General features: G+C 43.4%; 1 protein-coding gene across 2 annotated transcripts in view; it reads left to right on the top strand.

Annotated features, from left to right (window-relative positions):
- The window catches only part of LOC134348964 (fibroblast growth factor receptor-like 1), a 163603-nt gene that overhangs the window by 8392 nt on the left and 130679 nt on the right, over positions 1-24532 (top strand). For both annotated transcript variants that reach the window (XM_063052777.1, XM_063052778.1), the window contains exon 2: positions 2472-2574. In XM_063052777.1, coding sequence (XP_062908847.1) covers positions 2490-2574 — 85 coding nt within the window. In that variant the 5' untranslated portion in view covers positions 2472-2489. The remainder of the gene's footprint in view (positions 1-2471; positions 2575-24532) is intronic.

Genomic DNA, 24532 nt, shown 5'->3' with positions numbered 1-24532 from the left:
ACATTTTAGTTTTTTGTATTCAGAGGAATTTGGGTGCCCTTGAACAAGAAAGTAACCATGCAGATGCAGCAAGAAGCTAGGAAAGCAAAGGTTATGTAAGCTTTAATAGAAGTGGTCAATATTTTTCTGTTCTCCCCATGAACCTTTATTATCAGAGGAAGTCGTTTTACAGCTGGGGCAGGTCAGCAGGAGATTTCTGTCTAGTGGGTGTTGAGTGTAAGATCTGTACCCTCATATGCTCCAACAAATAAGTCAACAAAGGCTCAGAACTCAACCTCCAAGTGTGTGCAAAGACAAGCCTTGTCTGAATACTGGCACTCAAAGTGCCCTCTCATTTTTTTATTACAGCTGTACAGACCAATCATCGCTCTGAGCAGGAAATTTTTACACGATCTGAAAATGGCGCAGCCCTTAAGTTTTTTTTTTGTAGTATACTCATCAGACAAACACAAACCACAGCTCTCAACACAAATAAATGATGGACAACTGACAGGCACAATGGTAAAAATAAAATGTTTTGCCTAGATGGCATCGGCGTTCAGTAGGGCAGGAAGTCTACCAACTTTCATTCTGTGTCTATTGCTACAGTTTGTAGTAGTGTTGTAACTTGAAACACTGGCGATGCAAATACGTTGAAGGTCAAAAATGTTTCAGAGTAAAGGTTGTGGTACGTTTATTACAGAAAATTTATGGATTATCTTCATTAACATAATCAATTACAGGTATTTCATAATTATATTAACATTATATAAAAGGTTCCAGCCACATGGCAACAAAGTCTATGTGCGTGGAAGCATTTGAGTTACTGTACAGCCACGCACCTACACAACTTATAGGGAACAGTGCTAGCACTTGACTACTCAGGGTGGAGTTAGTCAGCACAGGTTAAGCAGTTTCTCATTAACTCCGAAGATTAGCTCCACTCCCATCAAGTATACTCAAAGGGCCGAATGGTCTATTTCTGCTCCTAGGTTTTATGGTCCCACAGTCTTATTTGGAGTTAGTTAGAGTTGAGGTGCAGCACAGTTTTGTGATAAAAACTGATTTAAAAAGTTTGGGTACTGCCACAACATTGTTTGATGTCAATCTTCACAGACATTGGCTCTGCTGTAGACCCATTGGTTACAGATGTGAACTTGGTGGAGCAGTTGGAGGGTGAAGATAAGAATCCAGGAGACTGCAGATGAGGAGGGTGTCCAAGAGTCTCTCCCAGCTGATGGAGTCTTGGGCTTTGTTGAAGTCAAAAAAAGGGTGGCTGCTACTGTTCCCTGCATTTCTCTTGGAGCTGTCACCAAATGAAGATCATAGTCACTCTGTGTTGAGTTGGATGGAATCCTCCCTGTAATTTGGGGAGCAGCTATGAGGCCGTTGTTGCTGGGCAGTTAAGGAAGACTCTGACCATGACTGTCCCAGTGACCATCCCTGGTTACACAGCCATACTTGTTACTTAAAGATTGGCATGATCACAGTACTTTTGAGGAGCCCTGGAATATTTACTCTATCAGGTTGTGCTTCGTGAGACTGTGAGTTTATGAGCTTCAGTCAGTACTCACTGCATTGTGGGGGCCAGTACTTGCTGGAGCTTAGAAGAATGAGAGGGATCTCATTGAAATCTATTGAATATTCAAATCCCCAGATAGCGTGGGCGTGGAGAGAATATTTCCTACAGCGAGGGAATCTAGGACTAGAGGGCACAGCCTCAGAATCCCTTTAGAACAGAGGTGAAGAGGAACTTTTTTAGCCAGAGGGTGACGAATCTGTGGAATTTATTGCCGGCCAAGGCATTGGGTGTATTTAAAGCGGAACTTGTTAGGTTCTTAATTAGTAAGGGCATCAAAGGTTGCAAGGAGAAGGAGGGAGAATGGGGTTGAGAGGGATAATAAATCAGCCAAGATGGAATGGCCGAGCAGACTCAAAGGGATGAATGGCCTAATTCTGCTCCTATGTTTTATGGTCTGAAGATGCAATATCACTGTTGGTATAAACAAAAATGTTATTTCTATTAAACATCATAATACTGTTGTTCTAATATATAGTATGCAGCTCTGTAATCAGCATTGATTGGTCTATGTTGGCATCACGGTTAGTACAAACACTATGGGCTGAAGGGCTACACTATAGCATTCTGTAATGGTATTGTGTTAAGTATGGGGGGAATGTATTGAAATGGCACTTCATTAGGATGCTCCAAGTTCATCTCTGATTGTTCCCTTCCGCAAATGAATGGAACCATCCTGTCAAAGTGTTAGCGACCTGGCCCTGTATCTGAATTCAGTCATTAGCTTGGCTGCAAACTCCGTGATTCACTATGTTGACATCATGTTAATGTCAATGATGTTTGGCTGTAAAATGGAAACTTAAATGCCCAACCTGTTACAATTCAAGCCCGTGGAGCGTCTACTGGAATTGATCAGGTAAACTGCATGGATATTTAACTAATTCATCTTTTCTCGTTGGTTTTGTTCCTCTAGCCTTGAGTGACTGGGTTGATGCAAAGTGGCAGCAAACTGAGAATGAATCTCCTGTGTGTTCTCACCTTCACGATCCTGTTTGGTCTGTGCGGTAGCGTGAGAGGTAAGTTGTAATAGCCTGGTGCTGCTTTATATGTTAATGGTGTTAATTGTAACAAAGCCGTTGCTTCACTTGCTATTGTTAGAGCTTTGTCTGTCTCTGGTCTTAATGTTCACCTTGACTCTTATGATAAACATTACACGTTGACTTCTCTTCAACAATTGTTGGACTGACTGTTTCTAAGTAATTCCTAGATTTTTACATTTACAACATCTTGCCAACATCCACCCCTGGCTGCCAGGAAGTTGCTATAAATAAACTCTTTCATGCAGAGCGAATCTCTTCTAGCAGCCTGGGTTCGGTTTTAATTGCCTCTGCTGAACTTTTACTTTCTAATTGTGTGTTAGGTGTGATTCAAATGTTTTCCAAATCTTCTGCTTTTTACCACTTCAACAGAAATAGACTGGTATGGAGTGTAATCGTGTATCTCAGAAAAGTCTGTGTTGGTTTTGTGGTGAAATTTAATCAATCTTCAGAACTGTTCTTATAATGTGAATAAACCCTTGGATGTTAACTAATTGCCCTTTCACCAATATTCCATACAGTGTCATAGAGTCATAGAAGATTACAGCACAGAAACAGGCAGTTCGGCCTATCTAGCCCATGCCATCATCATCAGCAGTCCATGCCAAACTATTTCAATTGCCTGCTCCTATCCAGCTAAAGCTTGATTAGTTGTGCTTCAATCCAAGTTTTCTGCACATGCTTGTCAAGAGACAAGATTTGGGATTGTTTAATCTCATTTCCAGTACACAAGCGTAAAGGAGAATTAAATAATTGTTAATCTGGATCTGCCAAAAAACACAATAAAATAAACAACACAGTAATAAAAATATTATAGATGATATACATGGGTTAATTGTATGTCCATAAAGTGATGCTAAGTACAGGAACGTCTGTACATGGGGTGACTGACAGGAAATGACAAAGCAGTGATGGTGAGATGTATTAGTGGGTGGAGGTGTTGATCAGCCTTATTGCTTGGAGAAAGTAACCGTTTTTGAGTCTGGTGGTCCTGGCGTGGATGCTATGTAGCTTCATCCCTGATGGGAGTGGGACAAACAGTCCATGAGCAGGATGGGTGGGATCCTTCTTGATACTGCTGGACTTTTTCTGGCACCTTTCTGTATATATGCATGGCAGGTATGCTGATGCCAGTGGGGTGTTGGGAAACTTTGACTGCCTGTTTTAAAGCCTTCCTGTCCACCACAGGGCAGTTTCCATACCATGCAGTGACGCAGTAGATTAGGATGCTCTCTACTGTGCATCTGTAGAAGGTCGTTCATTCATTTTGGCATGTGAATTTATGGAATTGAGCATAATTCCCTTGATGTCCAAGAATGAATCTTTAGAATATGTCTCTTTATGTTGTTCTGGAACCTTCCTTCTGTGTACATACATCTATTGATGCTTCTGGACACATCTTCAGTGATGTTCCTGGAATCATTGGGTGTTTCGGGTCTTTCAACATCATACAACCTCCTCCAGGTGACCCAGCCAGGGCTGATCAGACCCCAGCTTGTGTCCAGATGGCTAGCTACTTATGACTCCATGGCTCCCCTCTTTTGAGCCACAGCCATCTTGAGGCCCTCTCTGCCGCATCGGTGGTACTGCGGATGGCTCTCCTCTTCCTCTCTCCCTCGATGCCCAAAATGCTGAAGGCTCTAACTAAAGAACGGGCTACAAATCCCCTACAACCAACCTCCACTGACAATAATTGTTGTCATGGCTTGCAGCTTCCTATCAAATTCCCTTCGCCGTTGCCTCCAGAATTTGGTTAACATATTCATCAAACTGCTTCCACAGTGAAGTCATGTTAGCTGCAGGCCATTTGATCCACCTCCTGTTAGACTTCATGTTAGAGGGATTAGTTTGCAACACTTGGAGGTTCCGGGCACTTTGGGGTGACTCCGGGCCTGGCCCCTCCTTCGTCTCACCAGGTTGGACACCTGCGCGTTGTGCTGCTCCTGCTCCCGCCAAACACTTCATCCTCGCTTGGTGGATCTTCAAGCCACGATCGCTCTTGCAGATTTTGCCACATGCACACTGCTTCCTCATCGTCATTTGTTCATTGCCTGGGTCTGATGTCGTTGTGTCCATCCGACATAGTCATGAAATATTGGCACCGAAAATATTTTCCCAATCCCTTGTTGGAGGAGCAACTGGGAATCCATCTGGGTAGCCTCCAACCTGATGGCATGAATATCAATTTCTCCTTCCGGTGAACAAATTCCCTCCCCCCACCTTCCACCATTCCCCACACTGATCTTTCACTTCTTCTCACCTGCCTATTGCTTCCCCTGCCCCCTCCCTTTCTCTTTCTCCTATGGTCCACTCTCCTGTCCTATCAGATTTCTTCTTCTCCAGTCCTTGACCTTTCCCATCCACCTGGCCTCACCTATCACCTTCCAGTTAGCCTCTTTCCCCTCCCCCCACCTTTTTATTCAGGCACCTCCCCCTTATTAATGATTATGATATAGTTGGGATCACAGAGACATGGCTCCAGGGTGACCAAGGATGGGAGCTCAACGTTCAGGGATATTCAATATTCAGGAGGGATAGACATGAAAGAAAAGGAGGTGGGGTGGCGTTGCTGGTTAAAGAGGAGATTAACGTAATAGAAAGGAAGGACATAAGCCGGGAAGATGTGGAATCGATATGGGTAGAGCTGCGTAACACTAAGGGGCAGAAAACGCTGGTGGGAGTTGTGTACAGGCCACCTAACAGTAGTAGTGAGGTCGGAGATGGTATTAAACAGGAAATTAGAAATGTGTGCAATAAAGGAACAGCAGTTATAATGGGTGACTTCAATCTATATGTAGATTGGGTGAACCAAATTGGTAAAGGTGCTGAGGAAGAGGATTTCTTGGAATGTATGCGGGATGGTTTTTTGAACCAACATGTCGAGGAACCAACTAGAGAGCAGGCTATTCTGGACTGGGTTTTAAGCAATGAGGAAGGGTTAATTAGCAATCTTGTTGTGAGAGGCCCCTTGGGTAACAGTGACCATAATATGGTGGAATTCTTCATTAAGATGGAGAGTGACATAGTTCATTCAGAAACAAAGGTGCTGAACTTAAAGAGGGGTAACTTTGAAGGTATGAGACGTGAATTAGCTAAGATAGACTGGCAAATGACACTTAAAGGATTGACGGTGGATATGCAATGGCAAGCATTTAAAGATTGCATGGATGAACTACAACAATTGTTCATCCCAGTTTGGCAAACGAATAAATCAAGGAAGGTAGTGCACCCGTGGCTGACAAGAGAAATTAGGGATAGTATCAATTCCAAAGAAGAAGCATACAAATTAGCCAGAAAAAGTGGCTCACCTGAGGACTGGGAGAAATTCAGAGTTCAGCAGAGGAGGACAAAGGGCTTAATTAGGAAGGGGAAAAAAGATTATGAGAGAAAACTGGCAGGGAACATAAAAACTGACTGTAAAAGCTTTTATAGATATGTAAAAAGGAAAAGACTAGTAAAGACAAATGTAGGTCCCCTACAGACAGAAACAGGTGAATTGATTATGGGGAGCAAGGACATGGCAGACCAATTGAATAATTACTTTGGTTCTGTCTTCACTAAGGAGGACATAAATAATCTTCCAGAAATAGGGGACAGAGGGTCCAGTGAGATGGAGGAACTGAGCGAAATACATGTTAGTAGGGAAGTGGTGTTAGGTAAATTGAAGGGATTGAAGGCAGATAAATCCCCAGGGCCAGATGGTCTGCATCCCAGAGTGCTTAAGGAAGTAGCCCAAGAAATAGTGGATGCATTAGTGATAATTTTTCAAAACTCGTTAGATTCTGGACTAGTTCCTGAGGATTGGAGGGTGGCTAATGTAACCCCACTTTTTAAAAAAGGAGGGAGAGAGAAACCGGGGAATTATAGACTGGTTAGCCTAACGTCGGTGGTGGGGAAACTGCTGGAGTCAGTTATCAAAGATGTGATAACAGCACATTTGGAAAGCAGTGAAATCATCGGACAAAGTCAGCATGGATTTGTGAAAGGAAAATCATGTCTGACGAATCTCATAGAATTTTTTGAGGATGTAACTAGTAGAGTGGATAGGGGAGAACCAGTGGATGTGGTATATTTGGATTTTCAAAAGGCTTATGACAAGGTCCCACACAGGAGATTAGTGTGCAAACTTAAAGCACACGGTATTAGGGGTAAAGTATTGCTGTGGATAGAGAATTGGTTAGCAGACAGGAAGCAAAGAGTGGGAATAAACGGGACCTTTTCAGAATGGCAGGCGGTGACTAGTGGGGTACCGCAAGGCTCAGTGCTGGGACCCCAGTTGTTTACAATATATATTAATGACTTGGATGAGGGAATTAAATGCAGCATCTCCAAGTTTGCGGATGACACGAAGCTGGGTGGCAGTGTTAGCTGTGAGGAGGATGCTAAGAGGATGCAGAGTGACTTGGATAGGTTGGGTGAGTGGGCAAATTCATGGCAGATGTAATTTGATGTAATTTAATGTGGATAAATGTGAAGTTATCCACTTTGGTGGCAAAAATAGGAAAACAGATTATTATCTGAATGGTGGCCGATTAGGAAAAGGGGAGGTGCAACGAGACCTGGGTGTCATTATACAACAGTCATTGAAAGTGGGCATGCAGGTACAGCAGGCGGTGAAAAAGGCGAATGGTATGCTGGCATTTATAGCGAGAGGATTCGAGTACAGGAGCAGGGAGGTACTACTGCAGTTGTACAAGGCCTTGGTGAGACCACACCTGGAGTATTGTGTGCAGTTTTGGTCCCCTAATCTGAGGAAAGACATCCTTGCCATAGAAGGAGTACAAAGAAGGTTCACCAGATTGATTCCTGGGATGGCAGGACTTTCATATGAAGAAAGACTGGATGAACTGGGCTTGTACTCGTTGGAATTTAGAAGATTGAGGGGGGATCTGATTGAAAGGTATAAAATCCTAAAGGGATTGGACAGGCTAGATGCAGGAAGATTGTTCCCGATGTTGGGGAAGTCCGGAACAAGGGGTCACAGTTTGAGGATAAAGGGGAAGCCTTTTAGGACCGAGATTAGGAAAAACTTCTTCACACAGAGAGTGGTGAATCTGTGGAATTCTCTGCCACAGGAAACAGTTGAGGCCAGTTCTTTGGCTATATTTAAGAGGGAGTTAGATATGGCCCTTGTGGCTACAGGGATCAGGGGGTATGGAGGGAAGGCTGGGGCGGGGTTCTGAGTTGGATGATCAGCCATGATCATAATAAATGGCGGTGCAGGCTCGAAGGGCTGAATGGCCTACTCCTGCACCTATTTTCTATGTTTCTATGTTTCTATGTTTCCCTTTCAGTCCCAAAAAAAGGTCTCAGCCCGAAACTTTGACTGTTTAATCTTTTCCGCACATGCTGCCTGACCTGCTAAGTTCATCCAGCATTTTGTGTCTGTTGCTCAACTTTTTCAACCTCTTTTTTTGAGTGGAGTGATCTGTTGATAATGCTTAGCACAAATAGCTTTGCTGTTTTCCTATTTGTAGAGGACAACTCAAACTATTCGCCCTAGTATTTTCAGGTTCTCAAACAGAAGTTTTAATGTGCTTCTGATTAATGGCAATTTTTTTGGTCACATGTACCCCTACCCAGGAATTAGTATCTTGTAGTTCTGCCACTATTCAAATTGAAGTCTTCAATGTTAATAGTAAACTCTAATAATTTCAAAATAAACTCTTAATTCTTTCTAGTGGTTCATATGCCAGAAGGCGATAAGATACAGGAGCAGATTAGGCCATTTGGCCCATTGAATCTGCTCTACCATTTCATCATGGCTGATCCAATTTTCCTCTCAGCCCCAATCTCCTGCCTTCTCCACATATTCCTTTACGCCCTGACCAATCAAAAATTTATCAACCTCTGCTTTAAGTATACATTATGACTTGGCCTCCACAGCTGCCTGTGACAAAAAATTTCTCAGATTCACCACTTTCTGGCTGAAGAAATTCCTCCTCATCTCCATTCTAAAAGGACACTCCTCTATTCTGAGGCTGTGTCCTCTGGTCTTAGACTGTCCCACCATAGGAAATATCCTCTGCACATCCACTCTATCAAGGCCTTTCACCATTTGATAAGTTTCAATTAGGTCACCCCTCATTCTTCTGAATTCTAGTGAATTCCAGTGAATATAGGCTCAGAGCCATCAGATGCTCTACAAATGACAGCCAATGTGTACTCCTCCTTGGTATAAATCTCCTGCTGTGATCTCGCATTGTAATCATTCCACTTCCATTGGAGCTCTGTTTGGTTACCACTCCTTGGGTTGTTGCCCTCTGCACACACAGGCTATGTTCCCATCTTCCTTACAGCTGATCCACCTTGCCTCTGTAATCTGACATAACTGAGCTAAATGACTCTCATCTCAGCAGTGGTGGAGCTTTGCCCCGGTACACCCTTGTGTTACTCACAATTGTGACTCAGGCCCCACTCAGAACTCCCAAACTTGCTCCTGCCGTTGATTGTAAACTGCATTTACACAACTTTCTATGTGTGTTTAATTGCCATATCCGTAAATGAAGGTCTCCTGCACATCATTCACATGTTAAAACTGAAAGTTAAGTGACTTATACCGATTATGTTCATAATTTAGTCTACATACAGTACAAGTGATCCAGAAACATACCCAAGATTGCATTGATGTGATTACTCTTTCAGGGCAACTGTAGTGTTGCTAATAATAATAATTTGTTATTTGTGGAGCATTTTTCATACAGGTGATAAAGTTCAGAGTGCTTTACAATGGGATAAAGTGCAAACAAGAAAATAAAAGACAAGAAGATGTTAGCTCAAACGAAGGTTCAATAAATTGGTTTTGAGTCTAAACCCCTTATAGTTTTCAGTATTGAGGTTCACAGTTTAGGAGCGTAGTTCAAAAAAGCTGTATTGTCAATTATCTTTTGAGGGAGATTGTTTAAATTTAATAGAAGCAGAAAATTCAATAAACTCTCAGCAAGTCAAACAACATCTGTGGAAAGAAAAACGTGTTCTGAATTAATGCATGTCTGATAGAAGGTCCTAGATATGAAACATTAACTATCTCATTAACTTCTCAGATGCTGCCTGACCTCCTGAGTGCGCGTAGCATTTCTGCTTTTCTTTCAGATTTTCAGCACCTGTCAATTTTTAATTCCATTATTTGGATATTAGCCATCTTTCCCATTCTCTGGTTATGGGTTACAGAGTTATAACCACAGTGTCTGGGGCAGTGGGTTGAAATGATTTTGTAACTTTTTTATTGCTTTGTTTGGTAGGATGTCAAATTTCCCCAATATTACATGAGAACCCAGCCCTGTTTCTGCTCACTAGGTTTTATTTTCATTGTGCTCTCATCTCCATTCCAAGCATCTTTGCTTTCACACTCTGTTTGAGTAAAATTCTTCATCCAAAAGTGCATCTGCTTTCGTTGATGTGCAAAACAAAGGAACCCCACACCCCACTGTTGCAACTCAGCTTCCCGATGTTTGAGACTGGCTTGCCATTTTGTAGTGTAAATTAATCAACAATTACAGTACTAGGCTCGTCTTTTAAGTCCACACTCATTCTGGCAACTGCTACCCTGTTTTTCCCTCATGTTTTTGTCTGCACCTCAGGCTTGCAATGATAACCATGAACTTGGATTTGCCCTGCTAATGCAGTCACTTAGTTACTCATTATCTTCAATGATTTGGTTGGTTTTAATTGTTACGCTATCCTCCTTGCCTGTGTAAAGTATGTCTGCTTAATCAATCCATTACTAAGTATACATGAAGCACGAGGAGCTCAGACACATAGACTATGCCAGATGCATTTTCAGCAAAAACTGCTGCCACCCAGAGAACAGTTAGCACTTGACACAGTCCTTCAAGGCTTAAAGTAACAGTCAATCTTCACAATCAATAATGCACAAGGACAACTTTAATCAAGGAAAAGTTGATATTTCTGAAGCTCCTCTCTCAGCATCTCGTTATTCCATTGCATTTTTCATTCAATGATGCGCATTTTCAAGCGTATTTGCAACACGCTGAGCACCTGACAGTCTTTCCAGGTGAGGTGACACTTCCTCTGTGAGTCTGTTGGGGTCATATACTGTGTCCAGTGCTCCCGGGGTGGCCTCCTGTATATCGGTCAGACCTGACGTAGACTGGGAAGCAGCTTCGCCCAATTTGCCAGAAAAAGTGGGATCTCCCAGTGGCCACTCATTTTAATTCCACTTCCCATTCCCATTCTGATATGTCTATCCATAGCCTCCTCCACTGTCGTGATGAGGCCACACTTAAGCTGGAGGAACAACACCTTTTATTCCGTTTGGGTAGCCTCCAACCCGATGGCACAAATATTGATTTCTCAAACTTCCGGTAATGTCTCTTTCCCCACCTTCACCATTCCCCATCCTCCTTTCCCTCTCACACTGTATTTCCTTGCCAGCCCATCACCTCCCTCTGGTGCTCCTCCCCCTTTTTCTTTCTTCCATGGCCTCTGTCCTCTCCTATTACATTCCCCCTGCTCCAGCCCTGTATCTCTTTCACCAATCAACTTCCCAGCTCTTTACTTCACCCCTCCTTCTCCAGGTTTCACCTGTCACCTTGTGTTTCTCTCTCCCCTCCCTCACTGTTTAAATCTACTCCTCAGCTTTTTTTTCCCACAATCCTGCCGAATGGTCTCGGCCCAATACGCCGACTGTATTCTTTTCCATACATCCTGCTGAGTTCCTCCAGCATTTTGTGTGTGTTGCTTGGATTTCCAGCATCGGCAGATTCTCTTTTGTTTGTAATTGAGCAGCCTCCCAAACACGGTTGTGAGGTAATGACCAACTAACATGTTTCTGGTGTTGTTTGAGGAACAAGTGTCAGTCGGAAACAAGGCAAACACCCCTGCTGTTCATTAAATTAGTGCCAAGGGATCTCCCGCAAAACTGGGAGGATTTATAAAGCCTCAATCTAAACTTTACCTGAAGGACAACACCCACAATAGTGTAACTTTGCCTTGATTCAGTGCTGGAGTACCATGCAGATTATATGCCAATATATTGATTCTTCTTGGTGTGTAAAAGAAGGCACTGTGAGTTATCGTCAAAGATCTTCAGTAGTAATCCTAGACCTATACAAGATAAAGATAATTTGCTTTGCCTTCTAAAGATAAGAAAATTAACTGCTGCAGTGGCAAGGTCAAGTCCTGGTGGCATTTACTATCAGAAGTACATATCCTTCATTTGAGAAGAAGAAATAACTTCTTAAATCAGGCAGCTGACTAATACACCCTCTGATCTGCTCTTCTCTTGTTTGTCTCATGTTGTTTTTTAAATAGCCAAGACTCCTTATGCAATAATTTGGAAGTAGTTTCTCTTAAAGCACTGTTGACACATGATGAAATGATCTACAAGACTCTAACTCTTTTTTTCCCCATGTGAATCATGGATGAATTCAGTACACGTGTTGTTAATTGTGCTGCCAACTGTTTTCAACCAATAAAGCTAATGGGTGGAGTGCGGCTAAGTTTCTGTCAGTGATGCCAGTATAATCATTAGGAAACTAACATTGCCTGCTAGTCTGGTGCTGACAAGCTCTGCTTTCTTTTACAATTTTTGTTCTGATTTGGGGATCACTGTCATTTGTTGCCTTTAAATAAGAGATGGAAGGAGAGCTTCTGTTTCAAAGTCAGTGTGTTGAGGAAGCCAGCCGCAGTGAGGTAGGTGTTCCAGTATTCCGACCCAGCACTGATGAGGGAACAGTAATATATTTGGAGTGTGACCTGGTTGTGGAGTTGGAGGTGATGATAATCCCATGCATCTGCTGCCCTTGTCTTTCATGATAAAGGTCATGGGTTTGCAGAGTACTGCTGAAGAAGTCCCAGCGAGTTTCTGTAGCTAATACGCCCTGCAGCATTACCCGTAGTGCGGAGGCAGTACTCATTGTCCATAATGCAATTGACCATTTATGGAAGGAGTGATTGAAGTCAGTTGGAATAGATGACCATTGAGAATTACTTTCCTCCCACAATTGCTGCTCGACTCACTGGGTTCCTTCAGCAGACAGTTGCCTCCCGTTTCCAGCATCTTCAGTTACTCGTGTCTCCAATGAGTCAATAAAGAGGGCTGCCTTTAATTTTCATTCCATCTTACCGTATGAAAGAATTTCACACTGAAATCAGTCATGTGAGAAAATGAGAGCTTGAACACACACATTTCTTCCTGCCTGATATGTTACTGATTATATATTAGAGTAACTTGGGATAAGGGGTACATGAAGAGAAAGTGACCTAAACTTGATTTCCCTTAAATTATACAACATGCACCCTGCCCCCCAAAAAAAAGTTCTCTCTATTGCATCTCACATTTTCTGTTTCTGATTCTAATCAGGAACATTTCCATTAAAGAGTGCGAAGGACAAAAACATTCTGATCAAGCAAAGCAGGATAAAACAGACACAGTAGTTGAACACATTTTAAGCTTTTCCATCCATTGATTGATATCTTGAACTGAATGTGTTATTTGAGAATAAATCGCCTGAGTTGAGGCCCCCCCCCCACCTTCAGCATTTTTCATCGCTTGTGGAGTGAGACGTCAATAAGCAAGAAGGTGAAAGGTTGTCATGGATAGATCAGAATGCAGAACTGAGATTACAATCTACTCGCGCTCCTAATTCATATGTATGTTGTCAAATGCACTTTGTGGATGTATAGTGTGGCCAGATGCAAAAGAAGGGTGTAGATCTGCCCTTGAAAGAAATGCGGGAGGATGAGGTAGAGTTCGGGGTGAGTGAAACTCCAACCTTGGGCGCGATACTCCAAGAGGGCCTCTTCTTCCTGTTCTCATGGTCCTGATTCTGTCTACTCCTCTAATTTCTGGAGTGAAAATATTTTCCAAAGCACTTTTGCAAAATGGAATTGAACACCAAGCCACATTGGGAGAACAAGGAGATGAGGCCAGGTTATTTTTTAGCTGCAGAAGTGTGCTCCAAGAAAATAATGAAGGATACAGAGAGGAAAGGTTGATGGGAGTGATGGGGTGATAGTTAGTTACAATGGAGTGATTTTGAGAAATCATGGCCAGCTAATCAAGAGCAAAATTTAGGTAGATAAATAAATAAATGTGCCAGATAAATTTCTTTACAGCAGAATAAGATAAACACTTTGATTTCATTGTAAAGGCTATTCTTTTGCAATCCAATATTGGACAAAGTAACCTGAGCTAATGAGTAAATTACTCTCTCCTTCCTCAGCTCCTCAACTCCTCTCCCTGCCTGCATCCCCAAATCAAACTATCCAAAAATTTCTGTTAGCTCTCACGTGGAACGTTTAGTCTTCTGATTTTGGGAACATCCGTGAAGTTGTCACTGCTGTCCGCTGGTATTCCAGTTGTCAAGTAGACAAGAGTGTGAATGGCAGGCAGAAGTACAACAGACCCAGGCTGGATAGCCTCCCTAGTTAAATAGTCCAGTGTCATTCATCGCTTGACAACAATTGACCATCTGGGCTAATTACTGGGGCCGTCAGTGGGAGTGCAGTCACCAGACAATCCAACGGGAACACGGGGAAAGAACCCGAGTCAAGAATAGCAACAGCAAAAGTCAGCACAGTGTAACTTTAGGTAAGGAAAATGTGAAGCAAAACTGACCTGAATTTGATCTGCGCAGATGAAGTTCTCTTAAGTGAGTGTGTGAGTTTGTTTCTAAGTGGTTGTTGTGAAGAGCTGAGCACAAAGGAGTAAAATTCTGGTAGTGCTCATCACTCTTCACATCAGAGAGTTCTGGAACTGCTGAGCAACCAAGGCAAACCATCACTGTTTTAGCCATGAAGGAGAAAGTGCATCAAGCAACGACAACCGTTACCATCTACTGAGGGTCCGTGCAGAATTGGTGCTTTGTTGCTTTTGCTTGTTGGGAGACATAATTTTATATGAAGTTGTGCCCTTCTAATGTGTCAGAATAATCACTCAGGATGTGCCTTAATTGGGCCAGAGAGTCATAGAGTAGTACAGCATGGAAACGGTTCAACTGGTCCATGCTGACCCTCACCCTCACAGCTAGTCCCAGTTTCCCACATTCAGCCCATATCTCGGGCCCCTCCCTTTCATGTACTATACCTCTCCAAATGCCTCTTAACATATACAGTCTATTGGCATACCATGCTAGCAACGGCGTTAATCAGATCATTTTAAAACAAAGTTACTGAAGGAGAAAGGTAACTCTGGGTGTTAAGCAATAGGAAACAGGGTTAGGGTAAATGGTCTTGATTTGCTTGAACCAATGGTAAAGTAGACTGTAAAGTTCAAGAGGCATGGTTTTAAAAAAGTAACTTGATTGTGCTTTGATGTTCTATGTGCCAAATATTAAAAATCACAGCTCTCCTGGAAACGCAATGAATTAGGCAACAGTGCTGATTCCAGAATTAATTGGCAGTTTTCACCTTACTGATGTTAAATGAACACTACCTTGTTGTGAATCATAATGCCCTTGATTCCATATGCTGTTTGGGAGAAACAGACGGTAAGGAATGTTTGAAAAGACCACAAAGCAAAGTTTTAGATCTGTAATATCTGTGGTTCCAATATGGCACTCACACCCATTTTTGGAGTGAGTTATGCCTTTGAAACACAGCTGACTTGTCACAACCCAGTTCACATTCTGTTGCAAGGCATTAGACCTGAAAGGCTACTCAGTTTCCTTTGCCCCAGACACTGCCCATCCTGACTAATTTTGTCTCTGCAGTTTACTTCAGAATTCCAGTATCTGCAGTATTTTGCTTTTGGAATTTAGATTTCCCCTTTTGTGAGTCGGGACTTGCCTTCAAATATCTCCCTCACAAAGACCAGAGGTGAATGAGTATGTCCGTGGTCTGCAAGCTTTTCATGGTCAAAGTCACTTAGATCGCATCTCTTCCACATTCTGATGTTTGGTCTGAACAACAAATGAACTTCTTGACCATGTCTGCATGCTTTCATACATTGACTTACTGCCACATGATTGCCTGATTAGATATTTTCATTAATGAACAGATGCATAGGTGTGCTGAATAAAGAGGTCACTGAATGTGTAAAGATGAACTAGGGCCTGTCTGGCCTGCTGAGTTCCTCCAGTATTTGATGTGCATTGCTTTGGGTTTCCAGCATCTGCAGATTTTCTCATGTTTTTGAGTTCCTAACCCCCAGGCTTATCAGGCCTCTGGCCCCTGTGTGACACCAGGACCCCTCCTGACCCCAGCTTTGCTGTCTGGAGTCCACCCTCATTTACAACCTCATGCTGAAAAAGTGGATGGCAGATTATCAGGATGTCACTGTGTATTGAAAGCTGAGATAGATTTTGGGGCTATAGAGAAATAGGGAGTTATGGTGAGGGGGTGGGAAAGTGGAAATCAGGCCAAGATCAGATCAGATGGACGGCAGAGAAGACTTGAAGGACTACATGGTCTATTTCTGGACATCCATTGTGTTTTTCACGTCAAATTGTGCAGTTTGCTCATTTTGAGAAGATTTTACACTGAAATTAAGGCAGTTTTTAAATTCATTTTTTTGGGACACATGGACATCCACTTCAAGATCAACATCTATTGTCCAGCCCTGATTGCCTTTGCAAACATGATGGTGTGTTCTCTTTTATATCATTAGACAGTACTTTATACAGGTTTCCTTCAGTTTTTTGGTGTTTTCTTTTTTGTGGCTGATTGGCGGGTGGGTGATCTGTTAATTTTTTGTGTGTGAGAGGGGGGATTGGGGGTTTGGTGCTACTGTCGCTGTTCTTTTCCGCAAGTGAGGGGGTCAGGTACTGTCATTGCTTTTTTTGCTGCGGGGGAGGAGGGGGATATTGAGATCTGTAAATTTTGTTACTGTTCTTCGTGCTGGGGGAGGGGGGAAGATGATGTCTTTTCTTTCATCAGCATCCAGTAGCACTTCCATCCACTGTTATGAAATGCTTTGCGAGGTTGGTGATGAAACAGCCTGAGGACTGACTTGGATCCACTCCAATTTGCCCTCGATCACAACAGGTCAACAGCAGATACTATTTTATTGGCTTTTCAGTCAACCCTGGAACATCAAGACAGCAAAAATGCATTCATCAGGATACTGTTCTTTGACTACAGCACTGCATTCCACACTATCATCCCCTCAAAACTGACCAATAAGCTCCAAGACCTAGGCCTCCTCCTCCTTGTACAACTAGATCCACGATTTCCTCACTTACATACCTCAGTCAGTCTAGATTGGCAACAACATCTCCTCTACAATCTCCATCAGCAAAGCTGCAACGTAAGACTGTAAGCTTAGCCTCCTGCTCCTCTCACTTTACGCTGATGAAGGTATGGCGGAGTACAGCTCCAATGCCATGCTATAGTTTGCTGACGATTCCACTGTTGTTGGCCAAATCAAGGGTGGTGATGATTCACCACATAGGAGGGAGACTGAGAATCGGGCCGAATGGTGCCACAACAACAAGCTCTCACAACGTCAGCAAGACCAAGGAGCTGATTATTGACTTCCGGAGGAGAAAACCAGAGGTTCATGAGCCATTCCTCATCAGGGTGGATCAGAGTTGGAGAGGGTCAGCGACTTTAAATTCCTCGGCGTTATCATTTCAGAGGATCTGTCCTGGGCCCAGTACGTAAACACCATTTCAAAGAGGGCACTGCAGCACCTCTACTTCCTTAGAAGTTTGCAAAGATTCAGCGTGCGGTCTAAAACCTTAGCGAACCTCCATAGATGTGTGGAGGAGAGTATCCTGACTGGTTGCATCACAGCCTCGTGAGGAAATACAAAAGCCTTTGAATGGAAAATCATACAAAAAGTAGTGGACACATCCCAGTCCATCACAGGTAAAGCCCTCCCCACCACTGAGCACATCTACGAGGAAAGCAGCATCTGTTATTAAGGACCCCCGACTCTCCAGGCCGTGTTCTCTTCCCTCTTCTGCCTTCATGAAGGAGGCATAAAAGGTCCCACACCACCAGGTTCAGGAACAGTTATTATCCCTCAACCAACAGGCTCTTCAACTGGATGTGCTCATTGGTGGAGAGGGCTTTACTCATCATGGACTGGCCCCTATCCATCATGGACTGGCCCCTACTTTTTGTAGGCTTTTCCATTTAAAGGCCTTTGTGTTTCCATACCAGACCATGAAGCAACCAGAGGGGATAACTTCACTCAGCCCAACATTGAGCTGATTCCACAAGCTATGGTTCACTTTTAAGGACTCAACAATGCAGGTTTTCAATATTCATTGCTTTCTTAAATTTGCAGTTTGTTGTTTTTGCTCGTTGGTTGTTTGTCCATTTCTGTCGTGTGAGTTTTTTCATCGATTTTATTCTGTTCCTTTGCCCGTATTTACTGTGAATGTCCACCAGAAAATGAATCTCAGGATTGTATATGTTGACATAAATGTACTTTTATAATAAATTTACTTTGAACTTTGAACTTAAGCTTTGTCCCCTGCCTCCACCACTGTACTAAGGGTGACTGAAGAGTTTGGTCCAGGATCAAGCAGAATGGTACAGATATCTCCTGTCCATTCTTTCTAAGTTTTGCAGCTTAAAACCAACTTTATTTTCTTTTCTAGTTTTATCAAAGGGTCTTCAAACCAAAACATTAGTTCTTTTTCTCTTTCCAGAAATGCTGGCAGACCTGCTGTAATTTTCTTTCCCATTTCCAGTAAATGCTGTTTATTTATGGGTGAGATTACTCGGTGGGTGAACAGATTTGGGCTGGAGGCCACAGGTTAAAAGTTTAAAAAGTTTAGACTTACCTTAATGGCCAAGATTTGCTTCTGTTGGCCCAGGAATGTCCAATCATAGGCAGTGACAAGATGAATTGACAGAATATTATGAAGTGACCCAGAATTAGTTGATATTGCATTTGGAGCCACAGAGTACTAGGTCACACAGCACAAACATGAGCCCTATATTTTGTTCCAATCAATGTCCATTTCTATTACACATTATATACAAAAACAGCAGTATTCGGTTGAATTTCAAGGCTGATAACAGTTAAGCTGTCCCACCGTGAACTTCTTGGCTGCTGACCCCCCTCTTTCACCATGGAATCTGCTCAACCCTGACATGATGTACTTGACTCCAAGGTGAGCTTCAGCACACAAAGCTTGTCATTGCTAAGATCACCTCTTTTCTCTGTGTAATCTTAGTGAACCTATCTTGGCTCATCAACTTCTTTGTTGCCTCTGGACAAGCATTTTAGAATACTCCTTTTCAACCACATTGAACACAAAACATAGAACCCTTCAGCACAGTATGGGCCTCTCAGCCCAGGATGTTGTGCCAACCATATAACGAACTCCAAGATCAACCTAAACGTTCCCTCCTAAGTAACACTCCATTTTTATACTGCCCATGTGCCTTTCTATGAACTTCTTAGAAGTTCCTAATGTATCTGCCTTTGTCACCACCCCTGGAAGGATATTCCACGTGTTCACCATTCACTGTGTGAAAAAGAAACTTGTCCCTGACTTCCCCCTATACTTTACTCCAATCACCTTAAAATTACCAACCCCCCCGCCCATTATGCCCTCATTTCCATCCTGGAAAAAGGTCTCCAGCTGTCCACTCAATCTATGGCTCTTATCATCTTGTTCCCCTCTATCAAGTGTCCTCTCACCATCCTTCACTCCAAAAACAGAAACCCCAGCTCAACCTGTCCTCATAAGGCATGATCTCTAATCCAGACAGCACCCTGATAAATCTCCTCTGCACCCTCTCTAAAGATTCCACCTCCTTCCTATAATGAGGTGACCGGAATTGAACACAATACTTCAGGTTTGATCTATCCAGTTTTATAGAGCTGCAACATTATCTTGTGGCTCTTGAACTCAATTCTCCCAACTAATGAAGGCCAACACACCATACGTGTTTTTAATAACCCTATCAACTTGCGGGACAACTTTGAGGGATCTCTGGGCACGGACCCAACATCCCTCTGCTGCTCTACAGTGGTCGGACTCCTGACATTAATGCTGTATTCAACCTGCTAGAGTGAATCACTTCACACTTTTCCAGGTTGAACTCCATCAGCCACTTCTGAGCCCAGCTCTGCATCTTGTCAATGTCCTGCTGTAACCTGCAGTAATCTGACACACTATCCACAACTCCACCAGCTTTGTCATTTGCAAACTTACTAACCCACCCTTCCACATCCACATCCAGGCCATTTATAAAATCACAATGAACAGGGATCCCAAAATACATCCCCACAGAACATCACTGGTCACTGACCTCCAGGCAGAAAATGCTCTATCTAAAACTACCCATTTCTTTCTATGGGTAAGCCAATCTGACTCCATACAACCAAGTCTCCCGGGCTTTCTAAATGAGCTTACCATGGGGTACCTTATCAAACACCTTACTAAAATCTATTTACACCACATCCACTGCTCTACCTTCATCAATGTCCTTCATCACATCTTCAAAGAATTTTATCAGGCCTCTGAGGCCTAATTAGGCTATTCATCTGCAAATACTAATTCTGTCCGTAAGAACCACCTTCAATAATTTATCCACACTGAAGTAAGATTCACTGATCTATTATTTCCAGGTATCCAAGATGAGCACAACTTTGACGTTGGGTTTGGAGGCTTTCATGCCTCAGTGACCCGGAGAGCTGTTCTGGCTGGAGTCAGGGCTTTATACTCTGGCTCTTGGTAGGGTCACCTGTTTCAAACAGGACAAAGGGTACAGGCCAGACTAAGAGTGGTCCACTGGTCCTCCAGGTTCGGGGGTTCAGCTCAGGGCTAACAACCCTGACCGGTCAAACAAAATTGTTACAGAAAAAACAATGAACAATCCTTCTACATCTGAGTGCGACAGTATTCCTGAGTCTCCACCTGGGACTTGAATGACTGACAGCAGTGAAAACCGAGAGGAAGCTACTGACGTGATGAAGGAAGCCCTGAACACAGCCAGAGATGGAGGACCTTCACTGCTGCTCTAAACGCCAAAGGTGTAATGGGCAGTGAGCAATAATTCCCAGGGTTATTCTCTACTCCCTTTCTTGAATAACTTCTGGCACCCTCCAATCATCTGGTAGTTGTCATGTGGCTAGTGATAAATCAAAGATGATTGCCAGAAACACAGCAAAATCTTTCCTTGCTTCCCATAGTAACCTGGGGTATATCCCATCCAGCCCCAGGGACTCAGCCATTCTAATATGTTTCGAAAGTTCCAGCAAATTATCTTTCATAACATTGATAAGTTCTAAAATATCAACCTGTTTTACACTGTCTTCACAAATGTGAAGGTTCCCCTCACTGGTGAATACCAAAGCAAAGTACTCATTAAGAACCTCCCCTACCCCCTTCGACTCTAGGCACGTTGCCTCTTCTATCGCTGATCGGCCCTACCCTCACTCTAGTCATTCTGTTCTTCATATATATGTGGGACATCTTGGGGTTTTCCTTAATCTTACTCGCTAAAGCCTACACATGCTCGCTCCTAGCTCTCCCAGCTCCATGCTGAAGATCCTTCCCAGATCCTTGTAACTCTCTATAGCCCAGTCTGATCCTTGTTTCTGAAGCCTTAAATAATCTTCTTTCTTCATCTTGACTAAATGCTCCACATCTCTTGTCAGTAATGGTTTCTTCACCCTACCATCCTTCCCCTGCCTCAGTGGAACAAACCCATCCAGAACGCCATGCACCTGCTCCCTGAACAACCTCCACATTTCCATGTGCATTTCCCGGAGTACATCTGCTTCCAAGTTATGCTCCTCATTTCCTGCCGAGCAGCATCATAATTTCCCCCTCCCCCAATTAACTACTTCCCAAACTAAGGAAAACTAGACAGTAGGAAGTGGTAGCTTGGTGCACGAGATACCAATGGCAACATTTCTGTACACTGGAAGCCCTCTGCAGCTCTGGCTGTATCCTAACCTGGACCACACCCCTTCACTCATCAACTCTGTCTTTGCTGATCTCCATGTTAAGTGACACCTTAGTTTTACACCCTCATCCTTGTTTGCACGTCTGTGCTTCATATGTCTGCTTTATTGAGGCCAACCGGTATGTGAAGGACTTCTAATTTCTTGAGCATCCCTTTGTAAATCTATCCACAACTAACTGACTTGCCTTCAGCGGCCAAAGAGCTAAAACTCATTAGTTTTTTCCCATTAAAGTGCTCCTTAAAATCTACCTCCTTGATCAGACTTGGAGTCCAAATATCTCATTGGCTCAGGGTCCATTTGCGTTTGGTAGCACTCCACTGGAGAACTTTATTCCATGTTGTTAATATCAGCCTGTACTGCCCTACTCACTGAGTACTGACTCCACGCCAGCTCACCAAAAACAAAGTCAAACCTGGGCCTGTCCTGGGCTGAGGATCACATTAAACCTTTTGGGTAAGTATGGGATGGGGGTGGGATAGTACAAGGGTGGGGTTCCCATGAGTTACTGGTGAAATGGACGGAGAGGATGAGGTCTAAATGGGAAGCGGCCCTATTGTTGAATCTGCTGAAACTCACTCTCCGGTCGAGCCACGATTAAACAAGACACTGTTCAAAGATTACACCTGTGGGAATGTAAAACAGCACAAGTGAATGCAGCGAAGGAGGAAGATATGAGAAGAATGGTATGGATAAGTATTTGGGATCCAGGAGGAATTCTATTGTAGTTTTATAAAACTCTAGTTAGGCTGCATCTGGATTATTGGATTCAGTTCTAGTCACGCCATTACAGGAAGGATGTCGAGCCTTTGGAGAGGGTGCAGAACAGGTAAACCGGGATGCCACCTGGATTAGAGGACAGGTGCAATAAGAAGAGGTTGGACAAACTTGGGTTATTTTCTGTGGGGCAGCAGAAACTGAGTAGAGATATGATCGATGTTTATGGGTTTATGAGAGGTATGGATAGAACAGACAGCCAGCATCTTTTACCCGAAGTTGTAATGACTGATACCAGAGGGTATGGATTTAAGGTGTGAGGGGTAAGTTTTTAACACAGAGCATGGTGAGTGCCTGGGATGGTATTGGAGGCAAATACAATAAGGATATTCAAGAGTGTGCAGGAAATGGAATGATATGAAAGTTGATGAATGCAGAAGGGATTAGTTTGGTTAGGCATTTGATTACTAATTTAATTAGTTTGAGGGCCTGTTCGTGTGCTATACTATTCCATCTTCTACAGTCAGTGAACGTTGCTACATGATCATGCAGAAGCAGACCCCTTCAAATATTTTATCAAATCAAGTCTAATTGTCATTCAAACCATACATGGATACAGCCAAATGAGACAGTGTTTCTCTCAGGCTAAGGTGCAAAAACATACATACGCATTTAAAATCATGAGAAAGGGAAAAAAAACACATTTTTAGTCCAAGACCCTGAGCAACAAGTTCCACAAATTGATGGTTCCTGGCAGTCCAGCCTGTAATTCCACCGATCCAACACCGGAGGGCAGCACGGAAGAGAGAGGCCACCCCCAACCAAGCCTGGATGCCATGCTTGCTCAAGGATTGAGGCCTAGTTCCCGCTACAACCAAGGCGACACTGCTGCCTCGCTATCAAACAAGGGAAGCAGGCCTGTGGCAATCAATGAACAACGGAGTCTTGCAATCGCAAAAAGAAATCGTCCAAGACAGTCATTCACGGTTTCATTACACACCACCTTTGTGCCACCTCCAAGGCACCAACTCTGAAGCCACTGAGTACAGACAGAAGTATGATTTCCACCCAGGTTAGTTCTTCCAAACCAATACAACTTCTCCTGCAGCCTGACAGCCCGGCTTGAACCCCCAGGTCCGACGGCCCGGCTCGAATCCCAAGGTCTCACAGCTTGGCCCAAAACCCTCAGCAGAATGGCCCATTTCAACCTCCCTGGCCCAATGGCCCAACATAACTCTCTGAACCAACTCACCCACTCTGAACCGCAGGCTGGCTCTTATGACCGGCTGGCTGCTCCAAGTAATGAGCAGCTCACTGATGCAGTGGATCTGCAGTACACGCTGTTATTGGAATCAACAATAGTCTTACTATTGTACAGAAACATATAACAACGAAAAAAACACCTTTGGTTGTCCCCTGAGAGGCCACTGTGTGTATATGCACTGCCATCTTCTCGGTCATTCATTTCTACATGGTCATTCAGAAGCAAACCCCTTTCCCTAGCAAGGACACATTTATACTAATCCCAGTTTATTCTCCCCACACTTTCACCACTGCCCCCAGTTTCTCCAGCTCAGCCTCACACTACAGGCAATTTACAGTGCCCAGTTCACCAACTGAACGGGACACCTTTTGGATGTAGGAAGCTGGTGCTGTCCAGTTGCCGAACCTGCCAGGCTAGGTGTGGAAGGAGGTTAGTCAAGCCCGAGCGATACATTTAAGTGAGGGACCAGCCTCCTTGGAGAGAGTCATTCACCAATGTCCATGTCTGTCTCTGTTAAAACCAGAACTAATTAGTTAACCTCTGAGTTAAGTTTTCGTAATTTAGCACCCCATTTACTCATGACAGCACCAGAGACCATTCAGCCCACTGGGGCTGTGCTAGCTCCCACAGAATTGTCCAAACAGTCCCATTCCCTTTCCTTTTTTTCCTTTTGCTTTGTTCACATGCTCAACCACCTTTTCCTCTGCTGTTTACTAACAATTACCAAGTCATTGGATATATTTAAAGTGGAGGTTGATAGGTCCTCAATTAGTCAGGGCATCAATGGTTACGGAGAGAAGGCAGGAGAATGGGTTTGAGAGGGATAATAAATTAGCCACAATGGAATGGTGCAACAGACTCGATGGGCTGAATGGCCTAATTTTGGTCTTATGTCTTATGGGATAATATTTGGGATCCAGGAGGTAAACAGAGCATCAGTGTAAACACACCTGGTCACAAGGGAGAGCATGCAAACTGCACACAGAGAGCTGCAGAGGACAGGACTAAACCTGGGCTGCTGGAGAATGAGGCAACAGAGCGACTAACCAAGCCTCTCTCACCATTCCACTGCTCTGTGTATCCAAGTGTCGCACAGCAGAGAAATATGCCTTTCGACC

The sequence above is a fragment of the Mobula hypostoma genome, chromosome 7, assembly GCF_963921235.1.
Source record: "Mobula hypostoma chromosome 7, sMobHyp1.1, whole genome shotgun sequence".
NCBI classification, from domain to species: domain Eukaryota; kingdom Metazoa; phylum Chordata; class Chondrichthyes; order Myliobatiformes; family Myliobatidae; genus Mobula; species Mobula hypostoma.
This window is presented reverse-complemented; position numbering and strand designations above follow the sequence as displayed.